This window comes from Natator depressus, chromosome 9 (genome assembly GCF_965152275.1).
Source record: "Natator depressus isolate rNatDep1 chromosome 9, rNatDep2.hap1, whole genome shotgun sequence".
Taxonomy (NCBI): domain Eukaryota; kingdom Metazoa; phylum Chordata; order Testudines; family Cheloniidae; genus Natator; species Natator depressus.
In genome coordinates, this window is record NC_134242.1 from 91,460,285 (window position 1) to 91,481,409 (window position 21,125).

General features: G+C 39.0%; 1 protein-coding gene across 5 annotated transcripts in view; it reads right to left on the bottom strand.

Moving 5' to 3' along the window:
• AFF2 (ALF transcription elongation factor 2) overlaps positions 1 to 21,125 on the bottom strand; it is a 437,890-nt gene that overhangs the window by 135,727 nt on the left and 281,038 nt on the right. For all 5 annotated transcript variants that reach the window (XM_074962630.1, XM_074962634.1, XM_074962635.1 and 2 more), the window contains 2 exons: positions 20,856 to 20,892; positions 20,548 to 20,599 (listed from right to left, as the gene is read on the bottom strand). In XM_074962630.1, the coding sequence (XP_074818731.1) occupies positions 20,548 to 20,599; positions 20,856 to 20,892 (89 nt within the window). The remainder of the gene's footprint in view (positions 1 to 20,547; positions 20,600 to 20,855; positions 20,893 to 21,125) is intronic.

Consider the following 21,125-nt stretch of genomic DNA (forward strand, 5'->3'; position numbering starts at 1 on the left):
TCCACTGTGAATAAGTGCCTAAATACAAACACAGTTGTGTGGATCATAGTGGCACCAAAACTAGGAATTGGGTTCCTAGGTCTGTTTAGATGCGTAAGTACTTGTGTCTCTCTGGGCCTAAGAGAGTTAGGAGCACTAAGTCTCCTCAGCCTCTTTGAACATCCCATCTGGAACTTTAAACACAGTCATTATAAGTGTCTTAGTATATGGCCTTTGTGATGATAAAAATACACAGCAGGGTTCTCCTTTTTTAAAATATCTAAATAAACCATATAGTCTATGCTGAAAACCTCATTCTCTAGTCAAAATAGTGTGCAACTAGGGTACTCTATTGATACACATATCAAGGGTCTGTTACTACAGTGGCTGGATGTATGTAAATCCCTCTGGAGTAAACGGGGTTTTGTGTATGAAAGGAGCCATGGGTAACAGGGTAATGTACATTTGATTTTCAAAGAGGGGTATCTAGTTCCTAAAACCAGGTTTTTATAGTGCTTGCTATTTCTGGTCTCAAGTGACAACCCACCAGTCCTGTTTGCTGCACAATGCACCTCCTGTGCTAACCTGAATGGTATTTTTGTAGAAAACTGAAAGGGGCTGGTGACACTTTTGAAATAGGATCCTTACATAGTGCCTAATTCTGCATCCTTTCCAACAGTGATCCTGCTGAATTCAATGGGACTACCTACATGAGTAAAGGCTGCAAGATCATGCCCCAGATCAGGAGTAGTTCTCAGTGATGTGTCATTCTATTTATCCAGCTACAAAGGAATCTTCGTATAGTTCAATACTTGGAGGAGATTTAGCTTTTGGTTGTGGTCTATACTAAAGCATTACACTCAAGTTCAAATAATTAATTTAGCTATAAATAAGATGCTAATTTCGAGCCAGCTTTACTATTAGATTACCAGTACACATGATCTGAATGCATATGAGTGTAAAAGAAGAGACAATGCTGGACACATCCATTTCCCTTTAGTATTAATTACTATTGAAAATACAACATTGTGCTAATCCTGGGTCCAATAGCAGCGCCACTGATGCCAACTGGAGTTTTGCCATTGCCCTATGATTGTCTCGATCATACAAGGTGCTCTGCACTATGATCCCAATCCAAGGATGCACTTAACCACATGCACAGTGGACAGTGGAGCAGTTTTCCATGGAAATACTCACATGCTTGAAGTTACCAATGTGCTTTGCTGGACTGGGGCTGCCATGCTGAGCACACTGCAGGATAAAGTCCTAGGGCTCTGATCCTGCATGCCCCACCGACTCCAAACTCTAAGTGAAATCAAGTAGAGTCTGGAGGTGTGCCAAGAATGTATGCACTATCTTGAGTTCTCTCAGCAAAGGCTCTGTTGCTGCAAATGATTAATATTAACGATGGGAAAACCCGTCACATACGAACAACATAAACAGCAACAGCCATTTAAATTTGTTAATCTGAAAATCCCTTTTTTCTGATTCCCTTTCATAAACAAAATGTTTTTTCATCAGACACTACCCATTATGAACATCTTTAGTGTAGTTACAAGGCAAAAAATATGTGGATTATTGATGAAATAGATCATAATGGCTCTGAGTCATTATCATCGATCATTTAAATGTGTACTCAATGAGCTTTAATCTGCAAATTTGTCACGACTGGGAGCCATTATGATTAAACAGATTTATTGTTTTTGTTTTATTCTTCTTTTAAAATAGGATGCATGATCTGTGTTCTGTAGGCTGCATGTGCAATAATTTTACCTACCAGAAAGTCCTATAAAAATAGTTACTATATATAAACAGCTGCTTGTCAAAGCTCAGTCTCTACTCTGCTTATATATTTTTTAAATGTCTACATGCACCATTCCATATCACCATCAGACCGATGCTTCACACACTTATTGCTGGGCTCAGTGTTCACTCATGTGAGTAGTCCAGTATTTAGCTCAGTTGTAACTATTTGCAGAATCAGGCTTCTGAAGTCATAGACTATATCAAGCTTTAAAAAGAAGAGTTCAAGTAGAAACTATTTTTCAAGATTCCAACAGTGCAATTACCCAGCAAACCCTAAACTTTTTTTCTTGCTGCTCCCCTGCCAGGGACTTAAGTCATTGAAGTCAATGGTTGTCTTCCAATTGCTGACCATGGGCAGTCCACGGCTGACAGCCATACGTAACATTTCAGCCAAAAGCAATATCTGACAGAAAGTTATACATCTCTGAGTAATGGGGATTATACTGGAACTCATGATGGAGTCTAAACTACAAATGTGCACAGTGACACCGTTAACAATTAAAACAATTAACAAAGCATGAGGTTTCATTTGGTCTTGGCTATGGCAGAATGATTCAATACCTAGGTTTGAATATGATTCTTTTAAGACAAGACACCTTCTTTACCCCAAGTTTTTCAATGTCTTGAGTAAAATTCCTTAAAGAGTGAAGTATCTGGTATCTGACCCCAATTCCACTGAAGTCACTAGCAATTGCTCCATTGTCTTTATAGAGGTCTCACCCAATTCCTATTAGAGAAGCCTGTTGATCAATTTAAATTTAAGATCACACTATTGTTATGCTCCCTCTCCCCTTCTACACATCTAAACCGAAATCCTTAGGGCAAGAATTCAGCCAAGCAGAAGGCCCTTTGCAAAGCCCTCCATATTCCTTCAGATGCAATTTAGACTTTTGTGGGTTGCATCTGCACCCCACATACTTTGGAGAAGGCTGCTACAAAGTGGCCTCATGTAGGCTATCAGGGAGGAGGCTGGAATGACAGCCATGGAAGGGCTCCTCTGCAGCCGTCTCCACCAAGTACCTGTGTGTATGTGTACTTGTGCACGCCATGCATACCTGCACCAGTGGATAACTTGGGCCTTTTGCAGGGAGAGGTGAATTGTGCCCTAAACACACACATTTCGCAGAGTAAAGAAATAAAAAGGTATAGTCCATTGGGTGTAAAATAAAATAATGTCACAAAAAGCAAGTATTTTTTAACAGCACATATCTACTTTATGGCACACGTCTCTTAACTCAGTGCGTCTGAGTTACAGCAACAGCACCTTAGTGGGTTATTTTTCAAAGTTCGCTCAGTAATATGTTTACAAAGCCATTGTTACAACTACATGCTTATGTGTTTTGATATACAGCAAGCAACCCAATACACGTCTTCAGAGATTTCATTCTTATTTTAAAAACCTATTTAAATGTTTCTTTACATTCCCTCCTAGCAAAGAACAAGTTTATTGCCACATATTCCAGGGCTCCATGATCCAGTCTGACGACAGTTAAAGGCAGGTGCCTTTCTAGGTAAAGATAACAGTAGCATGTATACAACATTACAGGCCAAATTCATCCTTGATTGTGACCAAACTGAACCTAATGAAGTTACACCAGGAATGAATTTGACATTGTGAAATTTCCAGCAGTTGGTCTCTATTTTTAACTGCCTGCCATTGGGTCGAAAGCTTGTCTTTCTCACCAACAGAAGTTGGTCCAATAAAATAGATTACCTTACCCACCTTGTCTATCTGCTATTACAAAAGTATATAACTTAAAAGGTGAGAAAATATTAGTAGCTCTTATTTTGCTTTGACAAAAAAACGTCCATAACAACCTTCTTTTCTGCTATGTATCAAGTCAACATTGAACTCCAGGTGTTGTAACAATTCAGTGGGTTGTTAATATAATAAAAGTGTTACTTCAAGGCAACCTGCACTTGCCTGAATTTACTCGCCTTTGACAATGGAATATGTTACTGATTCCATATCTCAAGAGCTTGCACTGAGTGAAACAATACATATTATCTGATGTTTTGGGGGTGTTATGTGTAACAGATCGTATGCATTAGCAGTTTAGTGGAGAGAAAACTGAAAAAAAAAATTTTTTTCCCATGCATGTACTCGACATGAATCCAAATTTAAAATAGAGCACTAAATAGTTAAACGTGTTATCTTATTGTAAGTGTGGATGTTAAGTTTTGGCAAAAGTGTTTCTTCTGTAATATAATACTATTTATTTACAGTTTTACATCATCATCTAGCTATATCAAGTATCTATAATCTAATCTGTTTCCACAGTATCTTTGTAGTGCTGTTGTAGCCACGTAGGTCCGAGGATATATGAGCGATAAGGTGGGTGAAGTAATATCTTTTATGGGACCAACTTCTGTTGGTGAAAGGGACAAGCTTTCAATCTACCCAGAGCTCTCCCTTAGACCTGAAAGGACACTTCTTTCCCAGAGCTGAAGAAGAGCTCTGTGTAGCTTGAAGGCTTGTCTATTTCACCAACAGACAATGGTCCAATAAAACATATTACCTCACCCACCTTGTCTCTCTACAGTATCTGTCTGTTAAGAAGCCTAATCTACCTGGTATGAAATATCTATGCTTTTATGTTAGGTTGGTCAAGGCAAATATCAAACTAATCCTTGTCTTAAGAAAATATTGTTACCTTTTAGAAATCCCTCCGTTTTGGGTATTTCACTAACTCCCCCTCTTTACTGGTTGCAGATAGATAGCCCCACACCCAGTTGGTGACATCATAATAATAATACTTAGCATGTGCACAGGCTTTTCATCTCCAGATGTCAAAGTGCTTTACAAAGGCTTGGGTAAGTATCATTATCCCTGTTTTTTTCAGATGGGGAAACTGAATTGCATGCAATGAATCCATGGTACAGCTGGGCCCGCTCCCCATTTAATAGGGCCAGACACAGTTGCTCCTTTGCCATTAATTTCCATGAAGAGGCCAAAAGAACTATGACTGGTCCCCTTCACTCCCCACAAAGAATGACCCAAGAAGTAGTCACAATTCTAGACCAATGGGGGGAAGTAACTGCCTTGCTGAAGGCAGTAATCCCTTGTGGGCAGAGTAGCTTCAGCCATCTTAAGAACCTGCTCTTCCCCATGGAGGCTGCAGATCTAAGTCCTCAGGACGTGAGGGGAGCTGTGAAAGTTGCACCAAGCACCTCCTATGGCTGTGGAAAGAAGAGAAGATGGCTAATAGATTCAGTGGTTCCTCTGCCTTCCAGCAGCCACCTAGGGTCGCTCCTTCCCACTGAGATGGGGCTGCACACCTACTACTCCTGTCTATACAGGGCACAGGAAGGGCCAACAATAGCTCCTTTCTGCCTTTCCACTAGTGGTGGAGGCAACTTGCATCTCACTCACAGAAGGTGTTATTCTTCTGCCGCCTGAAAGGTGGGATTCTGAGAGGCCATGCATACAGTGTAATGAATACAGTAATATAAAGGTTGCGAAGTCAAAAACTCAAAAGTTAGGAAATGCCTGTGCAATCTTAATTCGGCCCCCTTGTGCATACGTATTATGATACAGTCTTTAAATACATGGTTACATATGATTTTTTCCCCAGGACCCCTGCCTCATTCAGTGCACAGGAAGGATGATGCTCATTTAACAAGTAGCTGTTCAATGTTTTCTTTTCTTTTCCTTGTTCAATGTGTGGTCCCAGCTCTTATTTATTGCACACTATTCAAACCCTGCCCTGAGGACAGAATTATTAAGTTCTTCAGCTTTTCTGTGGTGCTCTTCACTATACCCTCTGAGGGCTTTACAAATATTAATTAATTTATCTTCATAATACCCCTATGATTTGAGGGTGTACCATCCCCATTTTACAGATGGAGAACTGAGGCACAGAGAGATTGTCAAAAGTATCCACTAAATTTGGGCGCCCATGTTGAGGTGACTAGGACCGGATTTTTTCAGAGAACTTAGCATCATATAGCATTTTATTTTTTCAAGGCACAGCTCCCATTAACTTCAGTTTCAGCTGCGAGTGCCCAGCATCCCTGCAAATCAGACTCCAGGGTCTCAAGCCAGGCACTCACAAAGAAAGAACACACAATTAGTAACCACCTCTGAAAAATGTGGTTTGAGTGATTTGCCCAGCATCACACAGGAGCTCTGTGGCAGATGCAAGGATAGAATCTAGTTCTCCAGGACAACATTCAACTGCCTTAACCATGAGCAGTTTAGCCTAACCAAAAGAAGGCTCAGGGGAGATATGATTGTGCTCTATAAATATATCAGAGGGATAAATACTGGAGAGGGAGAGGAATTATTTAAGCTCAGTACCAATGTGGACACAAGAACAAATGGATATAAACTGGCCATCGGGAAGTTTAGACTTGAAATTAGACAAAGGTTTTTAACCATCAGAGGAGTGAAGTTCTGGAACAGCCTTCCAAGGGAAGCAGTGGGGGCAAAAGACCTATCTGGCTTCAAGATTAAACTCAGTAAGTTTATGGAGGAGATGGTATGATGGGATAACATGATTTTGGCAATTAATTGATCTTTAAATATTCATGGTAAATAGGCCCAATGGCCTGTGATGGGATGTTAGATGGGGTGGGATCTGAGTTACTACAGAGAATTCTTTCCTGGGTATCTGGCTGGTGAATTTTGCCCACATGCTCAGGGTTCAGCTGATTGCCATATCTGGGGTCGGGAAGAAATTTTCCTCCATGGCAGACTGGAAGAGGCCCTGGGGGTTTTTCGCTTTCCTCTGCAGCGTGCGCACGGGTCACTTGCTGGAGGATTCTCTGCACCTTGAAGTCTTTAAACCATGATTTGACGACTTCAATAGCTCAGACGTAGATGAGAGGTTTATTGCAGGAGTGGGTGGGTGAGATTCAGTGGCCTGCATTGTGCAGGAGGTCAGACTAGATGATCATAGATCATCAAAAAATCTATGAGACCTTCCTTTCTCTTCTGCAGTCCTCTGCCTCACTCACTAGATACCTCCCAGCTTCCCTCACTATCCTGCTTTGATTCATCCCCTGTCTCATACTGCATACGAACAAGGGGGACAAATTAAGATTGTACAGGCAACCTAATTTCTGGCATGTCCAAACTTTTGAGTGCCGGACTTTGTAAATTTAAAAATGTCTTTTATTGTAGTTTTTGCATATAATTTCCAAAGTTATTAAAAAGCAACCTGAAAAAACAAATTCCATCATGTGACATGTTGACGCCCACATGGGTCATCAGCAGTGTTGGACCCTTCAGAGTCATCACTCCGACCTCTGCCACTTGAGCCAATGGAATAGGATAGCAGTGGGAAATGGTCATCCTCTATGTGAACCAGAACTAGAGGACGATGGGACACTCTGCCAGTGGACTGCAGAAATTTGCTGACAACAGAGGAGAGGTGAGATTCAGGAATCTTGGGTTCCATTTCGGGCTCTGGAAGGGAGCATGCTCTAGTAGGCACACACCCTTCTGCCCACTGCACCCTATATACCTTCAGACACAGTTTAGATTGCTACAAATGCAAGAAAAGCTGGGTTGGCGCATCCTCAGTGCATACTCCAACCCAGTGGAATCTTAAAGACTTTAGCACCAAAAATCTAAGGAATCTGCACTTGGCAGGAGAAACTGAAATTTTTCCAAACGCTCATATCTTGGCCAAATATGGGCAGATTTTCATGGGGAATGCAGCAGGTGTAAAACAAATAAAAGGAAGTATTTCTTCACACAGCACACAGTCAACCTGTGTAACTCCTTGCTGGAGAATGTTGTGAATGCCAAGATCAGAACAGGGTTCAAAAAAGAACTAGATAAATTCATAGAGGATAGGTCCATCAATGGTGATTAGCCAGGATGGGCAGGAATGGTGTCCTAGTCTCTGTTTGCCAAAAGCTGGGAATGAGCGACGGGATGGATCACTTGATGATTACCTGTTCTGTTCATTCCCTCTGGGGAACCTGGCATTGGCTACTGTCGGTAGACAGGATACTGGGCTAGATGGACCTTTGGTCTGACCCAGTAGGGCCGTTTTTATGTTCTTAACCCTGTCACAAAGGCCATCTCCTGCTCCAAACTATGTGGAGATTTCTTAGAGCTTTCTAAGAAAACATTGCCAGAATTTTTTAACATGGCCAAAACTGTGCATGCTTCCCTAGCCTGATTCTCAGAAACACTGAACTGTTTTAGCTGAATAAATAAATAAATAGGGCTGCCAAGCGATTAAAACAATTAATCGCCATTAATCGCACTGTTAAACAATAATAGAGTACCATTTATTTAAATATTTTTGGACATTTTCTACATTTTCAAATATATTGATTTCAATTACAACACAGAATACAAAGTGTAAAGTGCTCACTTTATATTTATATAAATATAAATAATGCATTCACTTTATATTTATTTTTGATTACTAATATTTGCACTGTAAAAAACAAAAGAAATAGTATTTTTCAATTCACCTAATACAAGTATCATAGTGCAATCTCTTTGTCAAGAAAGTTGAACTTACAAATGTAGAATTATGTAAAAAAAATCCTGCATTCAAAAATAAAACAATGTAAAATTTTAGAGCCTGCAAGTCCACTCAGTCCTACTACTTGTTCTGCCAATCACTCAGGCAAACAAGTTTGTTTACATTTACAGGAGATAATGCTGTCATCTTCTTGTTTACAGTGTCACCTGAAAGTGAGAACAGGCATTCTCATGGCACTGTTGTAGCCAGCACTGCAAGATATTTATGTGCCAGATGCGCTAAAGATTCATATGTCCCTTCATGCTTCAACCACCTTTCCAGGGGACATGCATCCATGGTGATGATGGTTTCTGCTCGATAACAATCCAATGCAGTGCAGACCGACGCATGCTAATTTTCATTATCTGAGTCTGATGCCACCACCGGAAGGTTGATTTTCTTTTTTGGTGGTTGGGGTTCTGTAGTTTCCACATTGGAACGTTGCTGTTTTTAAGACTTCGGAAAGCATGCGCCACACCTCACCCCTCTCAGATTTTGGAAGGCACTTCAGATTCTTAAACCTTGGGTCAAGTTCTCTAGCTATCTTTAGAAACCTCACATTGGTACCTTTTTTGCGTTTTGTGAAATCTGCCATGAAAGTGTTCTTAAAATGAACAACATGTGCTAGGTCATCATCCGAGACTGCTATAACATGAAATATATGGCAGAATGTGGGTAAAACAGAGCAGGGTACATACAATTCTCTCCCAAGGAGTTCAGACACAAATTTAATTAACACATTATTCTTTAACAAGCGTCACCAGCATGGAAGAATGTCCTCTGGAATGATGGCTGAAGCATGAAGGGGCATACAAACGTTTAGCATATCTGGCACGTAAATACCTTGCAATGCTGGCTACAAAAGTGCCATTAAATGCCTGTTCTCACTTTCTGGTGACATTGTAAATAATACGAGGGCAGCATTATCTCCTTAGTGATTGGCTGAACAAGTAGTAGGACTGAGTAGACTTGTAGGCTCTAAAATTTTACATTGTTTTGTTTTTGAGTGCAGTTATGTAACAAAAAAACCCTACATCTGTAAGCTGCACTTTCATGACCAAGAGATTGCACTACAGTACTTGTATGAGGTGAATTGAAAAATACTATTTCTTTTGTTTATCATTTTTACAGTGCAAATATTTGTAATAAAAAATAATATACACTTTGTATTCTGTGTTGTAATTGAAATCAATATATATGAATATGTAGAAAAACGTCCAAAAATATTTAATAAATTTCAATTGGTATTCTATTGTTTAACAGTGCGATTAAAACTGCGATTAATCATGATTAATTTTTTAATTGCGATTAATTTTTTTGAGTTAATCGTGTGAGTTAGCTGCGATTAATCGACAGTCCTAATAAATAAAAGATAATAGTAGTCGTAGAAACTCAACCTGAGGCAGATACCCAGCATGGAAAATTGTAGCTCACGTGATTAAAATTTGGCAGTTATGAGGAACTGAAAACAGGGCCTTATAATGGGAAGTGTTGGAAACTTTAGTAAGAGGCAGTGCTAATGGCCTGCCTATAAAATAAAGGTGGGGAGAGATCTGTTATATTATTAATGTTAAATGTTTGTAGAATTTCACAGGTATACATGGTGCCTTATAAAGAATCAAAACGTTAAAACTTGGTCTCCCTATTTTATAATTTCTTTGATGTACACTAGAAAGTGACTTAACTGTAAGTATGAATTCTTTTACCATGCTTGCACAAAGATCCTAAGATAAACTTTCTAGATGACATGCATGAGATTGGATTTGTAATTGCTATGTCTGACCATGCAAGTTGTGCACCTATTTCCATCTGCCTTTCCTGCAACCCCAACATCTCTACATTTAGAAACACTTTTAGTCATACCCTAGAATAAGGCAAACATATTTATGTTATTTTGGCTGCAGATTCCCTTTGAATTTGACATTTCCTTTGGAATCATTACTAATGGATGACACTTAGGTTTTTTACCTGGGTGAAGTGGAGATGAGAAGGCCAGAAAGTCCTTTATGCAGCTCACAGTGCCTTTTCCTTTCATGTTGCAACCTTGTTCTTTTTCCTTATGGGAAAAAAACCAACTTAACCTCCGTGAGTGGTGAAGGAGTTATACTATTATCTCTGGCTGACTGTTGCATTGATTAGATTGGAAAATGAGTAACTTCTATCACACTTGATCTGCAATAGTGCTATCTGGCTTATGCTTATCCCTTTGTAGTTAGGGAATGGATAATTGCATGGATACTGGGAATCAGACACAACATTTGTGATGTCTCTTTTGATTTCCACTGCAGGGTTAAAAGACGGGGGGGAAGTAACAAGCTAACCTGTGAGTTAATGCTGGCCACTGCCTGGCCCCTGGTACCAGCCTGGGTTTTGTGGTTTAGACCTTTACAAGTGCATGTCTGAGGCTGTCCTTATCATGTAGTTTAGCATGCTGCCACCTCTAATATCGTAGTCCCTCTTGAATCCGATAAATTGGTCTGAAACTGATTTAATTTCATGCTGCAGAGTACGCTTTAGTTTGAATCACAGCAGATTTTTTCACTTAAAAAAATCTATTGAGATATAATCTTTTTGTTCTTTCATTTCATTTTTCTTTCTTTCTTTCTTTCTTTTTTAAGCAAAGGGAAAGGCAGATTATTTCAATTAAGAGCCTGTCACTGACAATTGTAAGCAACCTTTCTTCAGAGTTCAGTGCAGCAGTTGCAGTTTTAAGTTTCTTAGTGCTTCTGTCAGGATCTAATTTTCAAGGTACAGTTGCCATGGTAGCAACTTGGAATTTTAATCCAGTACTAAAGGTCAAGACAGGTCACCAGTTTCAGTTCCTCTTCAATCTCAGACTAAAGAGCCACAAAAAGGAGCTGAGATAAAGGTTTCACCTAACAAAAAATTCCATTCTGGAATACAGCCAAACTTGAAAAATGTATGATTTGTATAAGCTTTCAAATTTGTCTGGAACTATATAAATTCATGCTAAATCAAATGTGCTGAATGCTCATTTGCATTCCTTACTGTCCTTTGAGAGGCAAAGATACCACTTTAAAACAGAGTTCACTTGTCAGGAATAGCACATAAGGAAGAAATGGGATCTATATAGCCTGCAAAAAGTAGATAGTTGTGAAAGTCATGCCTTCATCGCTGGAGATACTGACTACGTCACACAAACCCAGACGAGCTTGAGAGTTGCATTTTATCCTCTCTCTGGTCAATATAAGAAGATACATACAGTAAACTGGTCAATATCTTTCTTTCAAGACCTGTCAAGATCTTTTGTTCAGCAAGTTTTTTTTTAAACTAAATAAGACCCTTCTTTTATATATACAGGTATATGATATATAGGCCATTTGGCAATGTTTTCAGTAAGTGACCATTTTTCTTGCTAGTCTAAACTATGTTCATATTTTGTATACATATTTGTAGGCGGGGGTGGGGGGTGATGGGGAAGGAAGCTAGCATTGAAATGAGGACATGGCTTCATATTTGCCAGCTTCTTAGAACCCTTTTGTGATTTACCTGGATGTTTCTTTGGAAGATTAGCCTTTTCCAGGTATAAGCTTATATCTTATTTTCAGAAAGTCATGGGATAGTATTAGGATAATCTTTAATTGTATTTTCTCCGACATTCAAGGGAACAAAAAGTTGTCCTCCTGGAATTTGGGAGAGTGTTAACTAACCTGACCTGCCAGTGGGGAAATTTGTAATCAGTCTGAGAGAACCTATTTATAGTCATGGCATACTTCCAGTCTCTTTCCTCCAGGGCCGTTAGGGGCTGAAAGTACTGCAGAGACTGTGCTCCTCAGCACATGAGATGATGGGAGAACTTTGTTTCACTTGAAAAATAAGTCCTCTGGTCAGTCAGGCTGCAACACTGATGGGCTCTGGAGTCCTCAGCCCAAAGGATAATTACAGCAATAGGAGTTCCTCAAGTTGGAGGGTGAAGGGCTGAGGAAAATGTGGAGGATTCTAGGAGCTGTGTCACAGCGATTCAGAAGTAGGATATAGAGAATTAAATTGTGAGTTTAGGACTAATGGCTGTTAGCTTCACTTTTCAATATTTAGGACAAAAACAGCCCATTCCAATATCATGAACGCAAAATTTCCTAGCAAAATCCATTCTTCTTTCAGGCCTCTGTTTCATTTCATATTGTGCCTACAGTACTTCCTGGAGGCAGTAAATCTGGGTGACAATTCATTCGCCTCAAATACTACACAGCAGGTGGCTGACTGCTGCTGGAAGAAAGTGGAGGAAGTATGAGTCATTTAAGCTTAAAAGACTAGTAAGGTGTAGTAGACGAGAAAGGGCCTGAAGCACAGAGGAACGAGACATGGTCGGGCTATGCATCATAAGTGTAGGGAGACAGACCAGAAGTGAGGAGATGGATAGAGATCCAAATTGTGGGGAGCGGAAATAGAGAGGTCAGTTGGCAGGTAGGATGGAAATCCAAAGAGAAAGAAATGGGATGCAGTTTGGAGCAGAAATTGTGGAAGAGAGGTTCTGGCTGCAGCTGCTTCCCCTGTCCTGAACAGGACATATATTTTCAGATTTACACAGTACATAGGTTTTCCAAAATATAGGTTTGAAGCTAGGCTGACGTTTTGAAGGGAATCCATCCCATGGAAAAATAAAACAGAGCGTCAGCTTGAGGCTGACCTTGAGCTATAAAGGTGCAACACATTCTGCTGGATTAGTGGCTGTTGGCAGAACTCCTCAAACCCAGGAGAACTTGTGCCAGGTCTAAAATGTTGTAAATACTAAAATGGGCATCAATACAGAGAGCATAAGGAAAAAACTCCTATTGGCATCATATGTACCCTTATCATTTTACTGTTAACATACAGAGTGGTTGCCATTAAACAGTCAGCATTTATCTGTTTACCAAGCAGTGGTATGCCCTATTTTCAATGTAGAGAATTACTATAATAGTGGTATTGCAGATACTACTACATAGTAACAGTGAATAAATGGTGACTAATACAGTATCAGAGGCTATTTTTAAATTGTAATCTTTGGTGCGTATTAAAGTTCCAAACATTGGCAAGCAGGCAGTTGGTCAGTTTGTTACAAGCACTCTTATGGCAGTCACTATCTGTGTCTGTGATATTCAACAAAAATATATTTAACGTTGATCAGTGAATTACAAGCAAATTAATTTCCCTTGTTCACATGATCTTTTAAACTGATCTATAAATATGTCAAGAGGAGATCATTGAAAAGAGTGCAGTAGCAGATATTTTATTTTGACAGGGATGTTAAACTGCATAAGAGCCATTTGAATAATGAAAACAAATTAAAAGTATAATTTAGAAATTATTTTGAATAATGAGTTTATCTTCTGGGACACAGTGTTTTTAATTACGACACTGAATTCAACTATATTTAATAGACGCTGAAATGTTTTGCAAGTTTGCTTCTTTCTGCAATGGGCCATAAGAAATATTTGCTGCAGCTACATAAACATTGTTTGAGTCCCAATTATTTAGGACTTTGCTCAAAAGGAGAACCCAGGCAGTAAGGAACAAAGATACAATGTTGACTGATCGTTATCTTTGCCCTGGATCATGGAAGGTAACATTCAAGAACCCACTCTAGCAAAAGGGTGCAAAGCAAACTCCTAATTAACAAAATGAGACAGTAAATATGAAAGATGAATGACAGCTAATCACAATAGGCTTTTTTTTGTCCTTGCTTTCTACTCGGTCCGTTAATATGCTGCACTGGAGCTCTCTAGAGATAATGGTGTTCCACTTGCATGCCCTGTTGTTTCATTATGATAATTTTATATGTGGTTGTGTAAGCCCCTTGAATTGGTGACATTGCCAGCTTACCTAGAGGGAATATCTTTGGAACTTCCTTAGGTTAGCAAACAGTCAGTAGTTAGTCTAATGATTAAAGCATCCCCCACTTACAAAGTGAAATTGAACATACACTGTAAAATGAATCAGGCTATCAACAATGTGGGATCACTGGACACTCTCATGCTTTAGATCAAGAGCTTTAAGGTATGTCTACATGGCAATGGAACACCTGCAGCTGGTCTGTGTCAGCTGACTGGGGCTTGGGCTATGGTGCTGTAAAATTGCAGTGTAAACATTCAGGCTTGGGCTGGAGCCTGGGCTCTGGGACCCTCCCCACTCACAGGCCCTAGAACTTGGGCTCCAGCCTGAGCCTGAATGCCTACACCATAATGTTACCGCCCCGCAGCCCAAGCCCCATGAGCCCAAGCCAGCTGTGAGTGTTTCACTGCAATGTAGAAAGACCTTTGGCTACAAATGCTAGAATTTCAGAAATGTAAGATTTTAAAACTATCAGACCCAAACTGGAGTATGACTGAAGCTCGGATAAAATGTTTGGTATGTTGATACACAAATACATACAACAACATTCTTCTTATTCTAGTTGGACATAAAACTTTGCAAGTTTTTAGTGTGTGCAATTAAACTGAAAATCATATACCACCCTTACATGAACCCCAGTTTTTAATAGTGATTTCTTTCAAGTTTAAGGATGCATCAGCGTGTCTTGATTTGAATGTTCAAGAATACCAATATTTCCAGTTGTCACATTATCCAATATATAGTCCTTGGTGTAAAATCCTCTTGATATCTAATGACTCCTCATAAGGAACTCATGCTGATTCGCTTCAAACCATGAATTACCTTTAATTCATAGCTTGAGCACGCTGCCAAATTTCGTTTTTTGTGCTCCCAGGTGACTGTCCCTGACATGACAGAGAACTTCCAACAAGCCATTAGACACTTATGAAACAGCTAAACATCAAGCAGCACATTTCCATTTTAAGATGGGCTTCTACCAAGTATTATCATAATCTTTGGGATTCGGAAACTACTGGTATTTATTGCAACTTGTTTAAAGCCATGTGGGGAAATTCTGGACCTACTGAAGTCAATGGTAAAACTCCCATGACTTCAAGGGGGTCAGGATCTCATCTGTGGTGAATCCCAGTTTTATCAGTGGGATTCTCCGTGGCTTTAAACAAGTTAAATAATGGCCACTGACTCATTTTCAGCTTTTTAAAGAAATTCTTCTGATTTTCAGTGTAATTTTTTACCGCATTGAATAGGAAAAGAGTGCAAAAATTGCAAGGAAGTGTTTGCCAAAATGTCATGTGAAATTGTTCACCAAGTTGTTTTGCATGTTTCTGAGTAATCTGAATTTAGCTTTTCTCTAGTTACTGCACAGGCTGTAGACTATAGTCTGAAGGCTCACAAAAATCCTATAAAGATAAAACAAGTTGTTGTTTTTGTCTGACCCATTAAATTTTTCTGTTCCAAGTTTTTAATGGTTTCCGATAGTTCACTGAATCCATGAGTAGGACCTTTTAATACTGTGTTAATACAATAAGTATAGGAAGTCATTTTATGACAAGGAAAGAATACCATTATGCTTACATTCTTCTTTTTAGCTGGGCTTTTATGGAAACTACCCAAGAGTACTCTGCAGTATGACTTAGAACACAGGATGTGCTTGATTAAAAAGGTTCTGGGTGCTTTCCAACTGGACACAGGCCAAGTGCTAACAACCAAACAGAACAAAAGAACTGGATGTTTGAGGATGACATACTCTCAATGGTAATTATATAACACAAACCTCAGTCAAGGGCTGACTACGTACTCTTGAATTCATGGATGTTGACAGATGATCCTTCTCCTTGCAATTGGTTGCACCTTATCTTTTGCTCCTTACTATGCTTCATAAAAAACTAATAGGAGTAGACTGGTTATCAATTTATTGTACTATATGTAATCTATAAGAAAAAAAACGAACAACCATAAGAAATAAGAATGGCCATACTGGGTCAGACCAAAGGTCCATCCAGCCCAGCATTCTGTCTACCAACAGTGGCCAATGCCAGGTACCCCAGAGGGAGTGAACCTAACAGGTAATGATCAAGTGATCTCTCTCCTGGCATCCATCTCCACCCTCTGACAAACAGAGGCTAGGGACACCATTCCTTACCCATCCAGGCTAACAGCTATTAATGGATTTAACCTCCATGAATGTATCCAGTTCTCTTTTAAACCCTGTTATAGTCCTAGCCTTCACAACCTCCTCAGGCAAGGAGTTCCACAGGTTGACTGTGCTCTGATTGAAGAAGAACTTCCTTTTAAACCTGATACCCATTCATTTCATTTGGTGGCCCCTAGTTCTTATATTATGGGAACAAGTAAATAACTTTTCCTTATTCACTTTCTCCACCCCACTCATGATTTTATATACCTCTATCATATCCCTCCTTAGTCTCCTCTTTTCCAAGCTGAAAAGTCCTAGCCTCTTTAATCTCTCCTCATATGGGACCCGTTCCAAACCCCTAATCATTTTAGTTGCCCTTTTCTGAACCTTTTCCAATGCCAGTATATCTTTTTTGAGATGAGGGGACCACATCTGTACCCAGTATTCAAGATGTGGGTGTACCATGGATTTATATAAGGGCAATAAGATATTCTCTGTCTTATTCTCTATCCCTTTTTTAATGATTCCTAACATCCCGTTTGCTTTTTTGAAGAAGATGAGAAGCCAAGTGTTATTAAGGACTGGTCTAAAAAAGAAGAAGGAGAAGAAGAAGAAGAAGAAGAAGAAGAAGAAGGGAAGCCAAGTCCTGTAGTTTTTTTCACAATCCTGGATCATCCTTTGGAGAGGAAGGATAGCCCAGTGGTTAGGGCACTAGCCTAAGACTTGGGAAATCAGGGTCCAGTTATCTGCTCCACCAGACTTCCAGTGTGACCTTGGGCAAGTCACTTAGGAAACTGAGACACAGAGAGGCTATCTGTAAAATGGGGAAAATAATACCACCCTACCTCACAGGGGAAGGATAAATACATTAAAAGTTGTGAAGTGCTTTGAGATCTACTGAAGAAAAGCACTACATAAGAGCTAGATACAGTTATTATTGGTTTCAGCTACAATACCTTTTTGATATATCTATATATAAATTTCATATTAAAATTGTATGGCTAGGAATAAAAATACCACTTCAGTGGGACTACTCATGAGTCAAGTTACTTATGTGTGTTTGCAGGATCAGGCCTTTAGGCCGTTGTGGGCCCGTTCCTTGACACAACTCAACACACCCCATCTGACCTCCTGCACTGCTCTGGGGTTTCTCATGGCCCCCTGAGTTTGAGTGTGACATTATATATTTTAAACATTAAAAAAGTAAAAAATTCATACACAAAAATACTTGGCTGTGAAACAATTTAGGTTACCATAATAACATGCTGACACAAACCCATACAGGCAAGGAAATGGAAACTTAAGCCACCTGACAGTAAATACTCTGTGTTCGTCCACCTACAGGCACACACCTTTCTACCATACACCACACACCATACACAAAAACCTTAATTCTGACCCTGACATGCACAGAGCATTGTCTATTGGAGCAGAGTAAAGCAGCATGTAATCAAGTCTCAACGTGACAAAAGCATGTTCCAGAATCTTGGCACCGGCCTATAAATAGCACCTAATTCCTAAGCTGGCAGGAGGATAGCTGGGTAATATGATGAATGTGAGTACCTTTGCTCCAACTCCTGATCAAAGATCACAAGCAGATTTCTGATAGAACTGATGGGATCAATACGATTGCCAACAGGAGTGATGTTAATGGGACAGGTACTCTCAGGTTTCAGAAGATTTGCATGTAATCATAAACAAGATGAAGGACAACTGTGACATCGTCTCACACATGTGTCCAGCGCAAAGATACCTCCCACCATGGATAGAAATAGATGAACACACCTGTGCCACATCTGTTTAGCAGCAGCAGCTCAAGATGAAATAGTGAAAAACAGATCCAGTTAGCAGCACACACTATAAATGAGATAAGTGGAGTTGGTGGTTAGAGACAAGAATCCCAGTAGGGACAGAGCTAAGATTGGGGTGTGTGCTCTATAGCATAGAGCAATGGCGCTGGTGTATGCAGGAACCATAATTTTACCAGTAGATCCCAGAATCCCAGCCGTATCTCAGGAATTATGGAACCACAGAATTGTAAATATCTTGCTATTAAAATGGATAACGATAGGAGGATCAATAAATCTGCCATCTAGCTATGATTATTTGATAATATCATCATTGGTTTCGCCCACAATCTGCTTTGCTTTCATTCTCTCCTCAGGCATGTGCAACCAACTCCAACTGAAGTTAGTGGAAACTGTACATGCAGATCTAAGGGCAGAGTCCTGCCTACCATACTTTAAGTGGCACAATGGATTGCCTCCTAAGCAATATAACCTCCCCAAAGACCTATGGAAATTCTTGGAAGTTGCCTTAACAATTTCTTTGTAGTGAAAGGGAAAAAATGATAGTAACGGGTTAGCTGATCTTCATTTGGAAGCTAAAAATAAAAGTAACTTCATTGCAGCTCTGATCTGTCATGTGTAAAATCCATCACCGACCATAAGAAGGCAGTTCATTCCAGCAGAAATCTGATTGATAGTACTGGAACTTTAGATCAAGCAGCAGAATAGAGAGCAACTGGTTCATAAAATGTACTCAGTGTCTTCGAGTTTTATATCAGGCTTCCTATAGAGAGCTTTGGTCCCATTAAATGCACTATATACCACTGAGCTATGAAGCGCTGTTCTTTTGAAATTCAGCTTATAACTATAAACCATGATTGACAAGTCTATTACTGTTGGATACAAACTATTGAAATATTGTATTTTATAGTATACTCACCAAAATATTTTTCACAGTGGAATCCAAATACACTTGCTTTAGGAGAAAAATCACTTTAAGATGTAGTAATATTTTTTATGTTTTACTAGAGAAAGTACTTGATGTAAGCACTGCATCACTTAGAGATTCTGGCATATGAATTTATCCTTTCTTTTTTCAGGATAGAGGGTCCAGTGGGTGAGATATTTTTTTAAATCTGAAATCATTTCCAGAAACAACAATAGAATAAGGGAAGGACTAATCTGACGATAATTTTGGAAAAATAAATATCGCTCACATGCGCCAATTTATTTTTATCATTAGCCAGATTTCATAATTCTCATTAAAATTTAAATGATGACTTTCAATTTTTGCATCCAGTCAGAAGAATTAAATACATTGAATTTAGAGGGTCGGTGTTAGAGACTCATTTTGAAAATCCTTACTCATTCAAGTAGCTTTACTCAGATGAGAAAAGTTGCATGACTTTATTTCATGAGTCAAGGAGTCCAGAGGTTAAAACAATGGAATGGAATGCCCGGATTCTAGTCCCAGCTCTGTGACTGACTTGCCATATGACTTGACCTCAATGAGACCTCATCTGTGCACAAAGTTGTACTGATTTAACTAAAACTGGTTTAAAATCCATTTAATTAAATCAATTCAAAAATGCGGTGTAGACACGTTAAAATTGATTTAACCTGGCTTATACTGGTTTAGCTTAAATTGCATCCTGACTGAATTAAACGAAATTGCTATAAATCACTTCTAAATCCATCTAAGTGTCCACACAGGGGTTTAAACACATTTTAGTTAAACTAGTACAAATTGGTGTATCTTGGTTTAAGCAAATCAGTTTAAAAAACACTCCAGTAGTTAAAGTGATGCAGCTCTGAATTTAGGCCAGATCCAAGCCTCATATGTAGTCTGCTCATATGTAAAATGGCAACCATAATAGTAACCTATTTTACAAAGTTGCTAAGTAATTCATATTTGTAAAGCACTTCAGATGCAAAATATTGTGGTCTCAATTCACTTCTGCCTTACTCCAGTTTTACACCAGCACAACATAATGGAAAAGGATGTAACTCAGTGAATAATCAGGTCCTCCGTGATTTTCTTTAGGTGTGTGATTGTCAACTGTCCCAATGTGTATACAATTCAAGACCTTTTTTTCAAAGCCAGCTTGCATAAGCCTATTGTATAATGTATTTTACTCTTCCTTCAGTAAATAAATGCTAAAATTCCTGCATCAGCTATTCATCGGGTTGAATTTTCTGTTGTAAGAAGCTTAGCATCTGATGACAAATTAAAAGTGATTTAATTTTGGCAAGCTGTACAAATAAAATTGGCATTAATTTTGCTTAATAAACTCATCTTTTATATATACACCTCTGTTAGTTAATGCTTAAGAAGAAGAAACAGTAATAAGCACAGAAGAAAAAACTGGTTTATGGCTAATTTTTAAGCACTGTTGAGAACACCAGAATGCCAGGACAAGATTGTATGTAAGCTAGGTTCAGTTACTTTTGGAGAACTAAGATCATTCCTTAAGATAAACCTAAAATAAAATATAAAGCTGGAAGTAACAATACTTACGACTTTTGTGGCACTGACTTGGTGGCAACTTTCCCTGCTGGATCACTCCACTCTGTAAACAAAGGAAACATATTTCCAAATGTCAAAAGATTACTGTTGCCCTAAGCTCTCAACCCACCTAATTATACTTGGTTTCACAACATGCCACAATGCGTAATATTTAATCAAAAATGGAACTGATCTGCTTTAGCACCATAGAAATTAATTTTTCATCTTTGTATTAATGATGTTAAATAGGCAAAAAACAAACAAACAAACAAAAACTCAACCAACCCTGATTGTTTGGATTAAGGACAATAAAGACCTACTTTGTACATTGTATCCTGAGGTCGGGTGCTGGGAATCCTACAATGAAGAACATAAAAATGTCAGGATTAGTTCACTGAAAGGAAGAAGACGGTAGATGCATCTTTCCTTGTTAGACTAAGAGCCCTAGCATAACATAAACAGAGAAGGAAAATACACCGGAGCATGTGCCTGAGAAGAGAACACCACAAAATTTTTTAAAAACTGTATTATCTGTACATAAGAATGCTACTGAAGTGTAATTGCACTGCTCAGTACCTAGCCTATTTTAG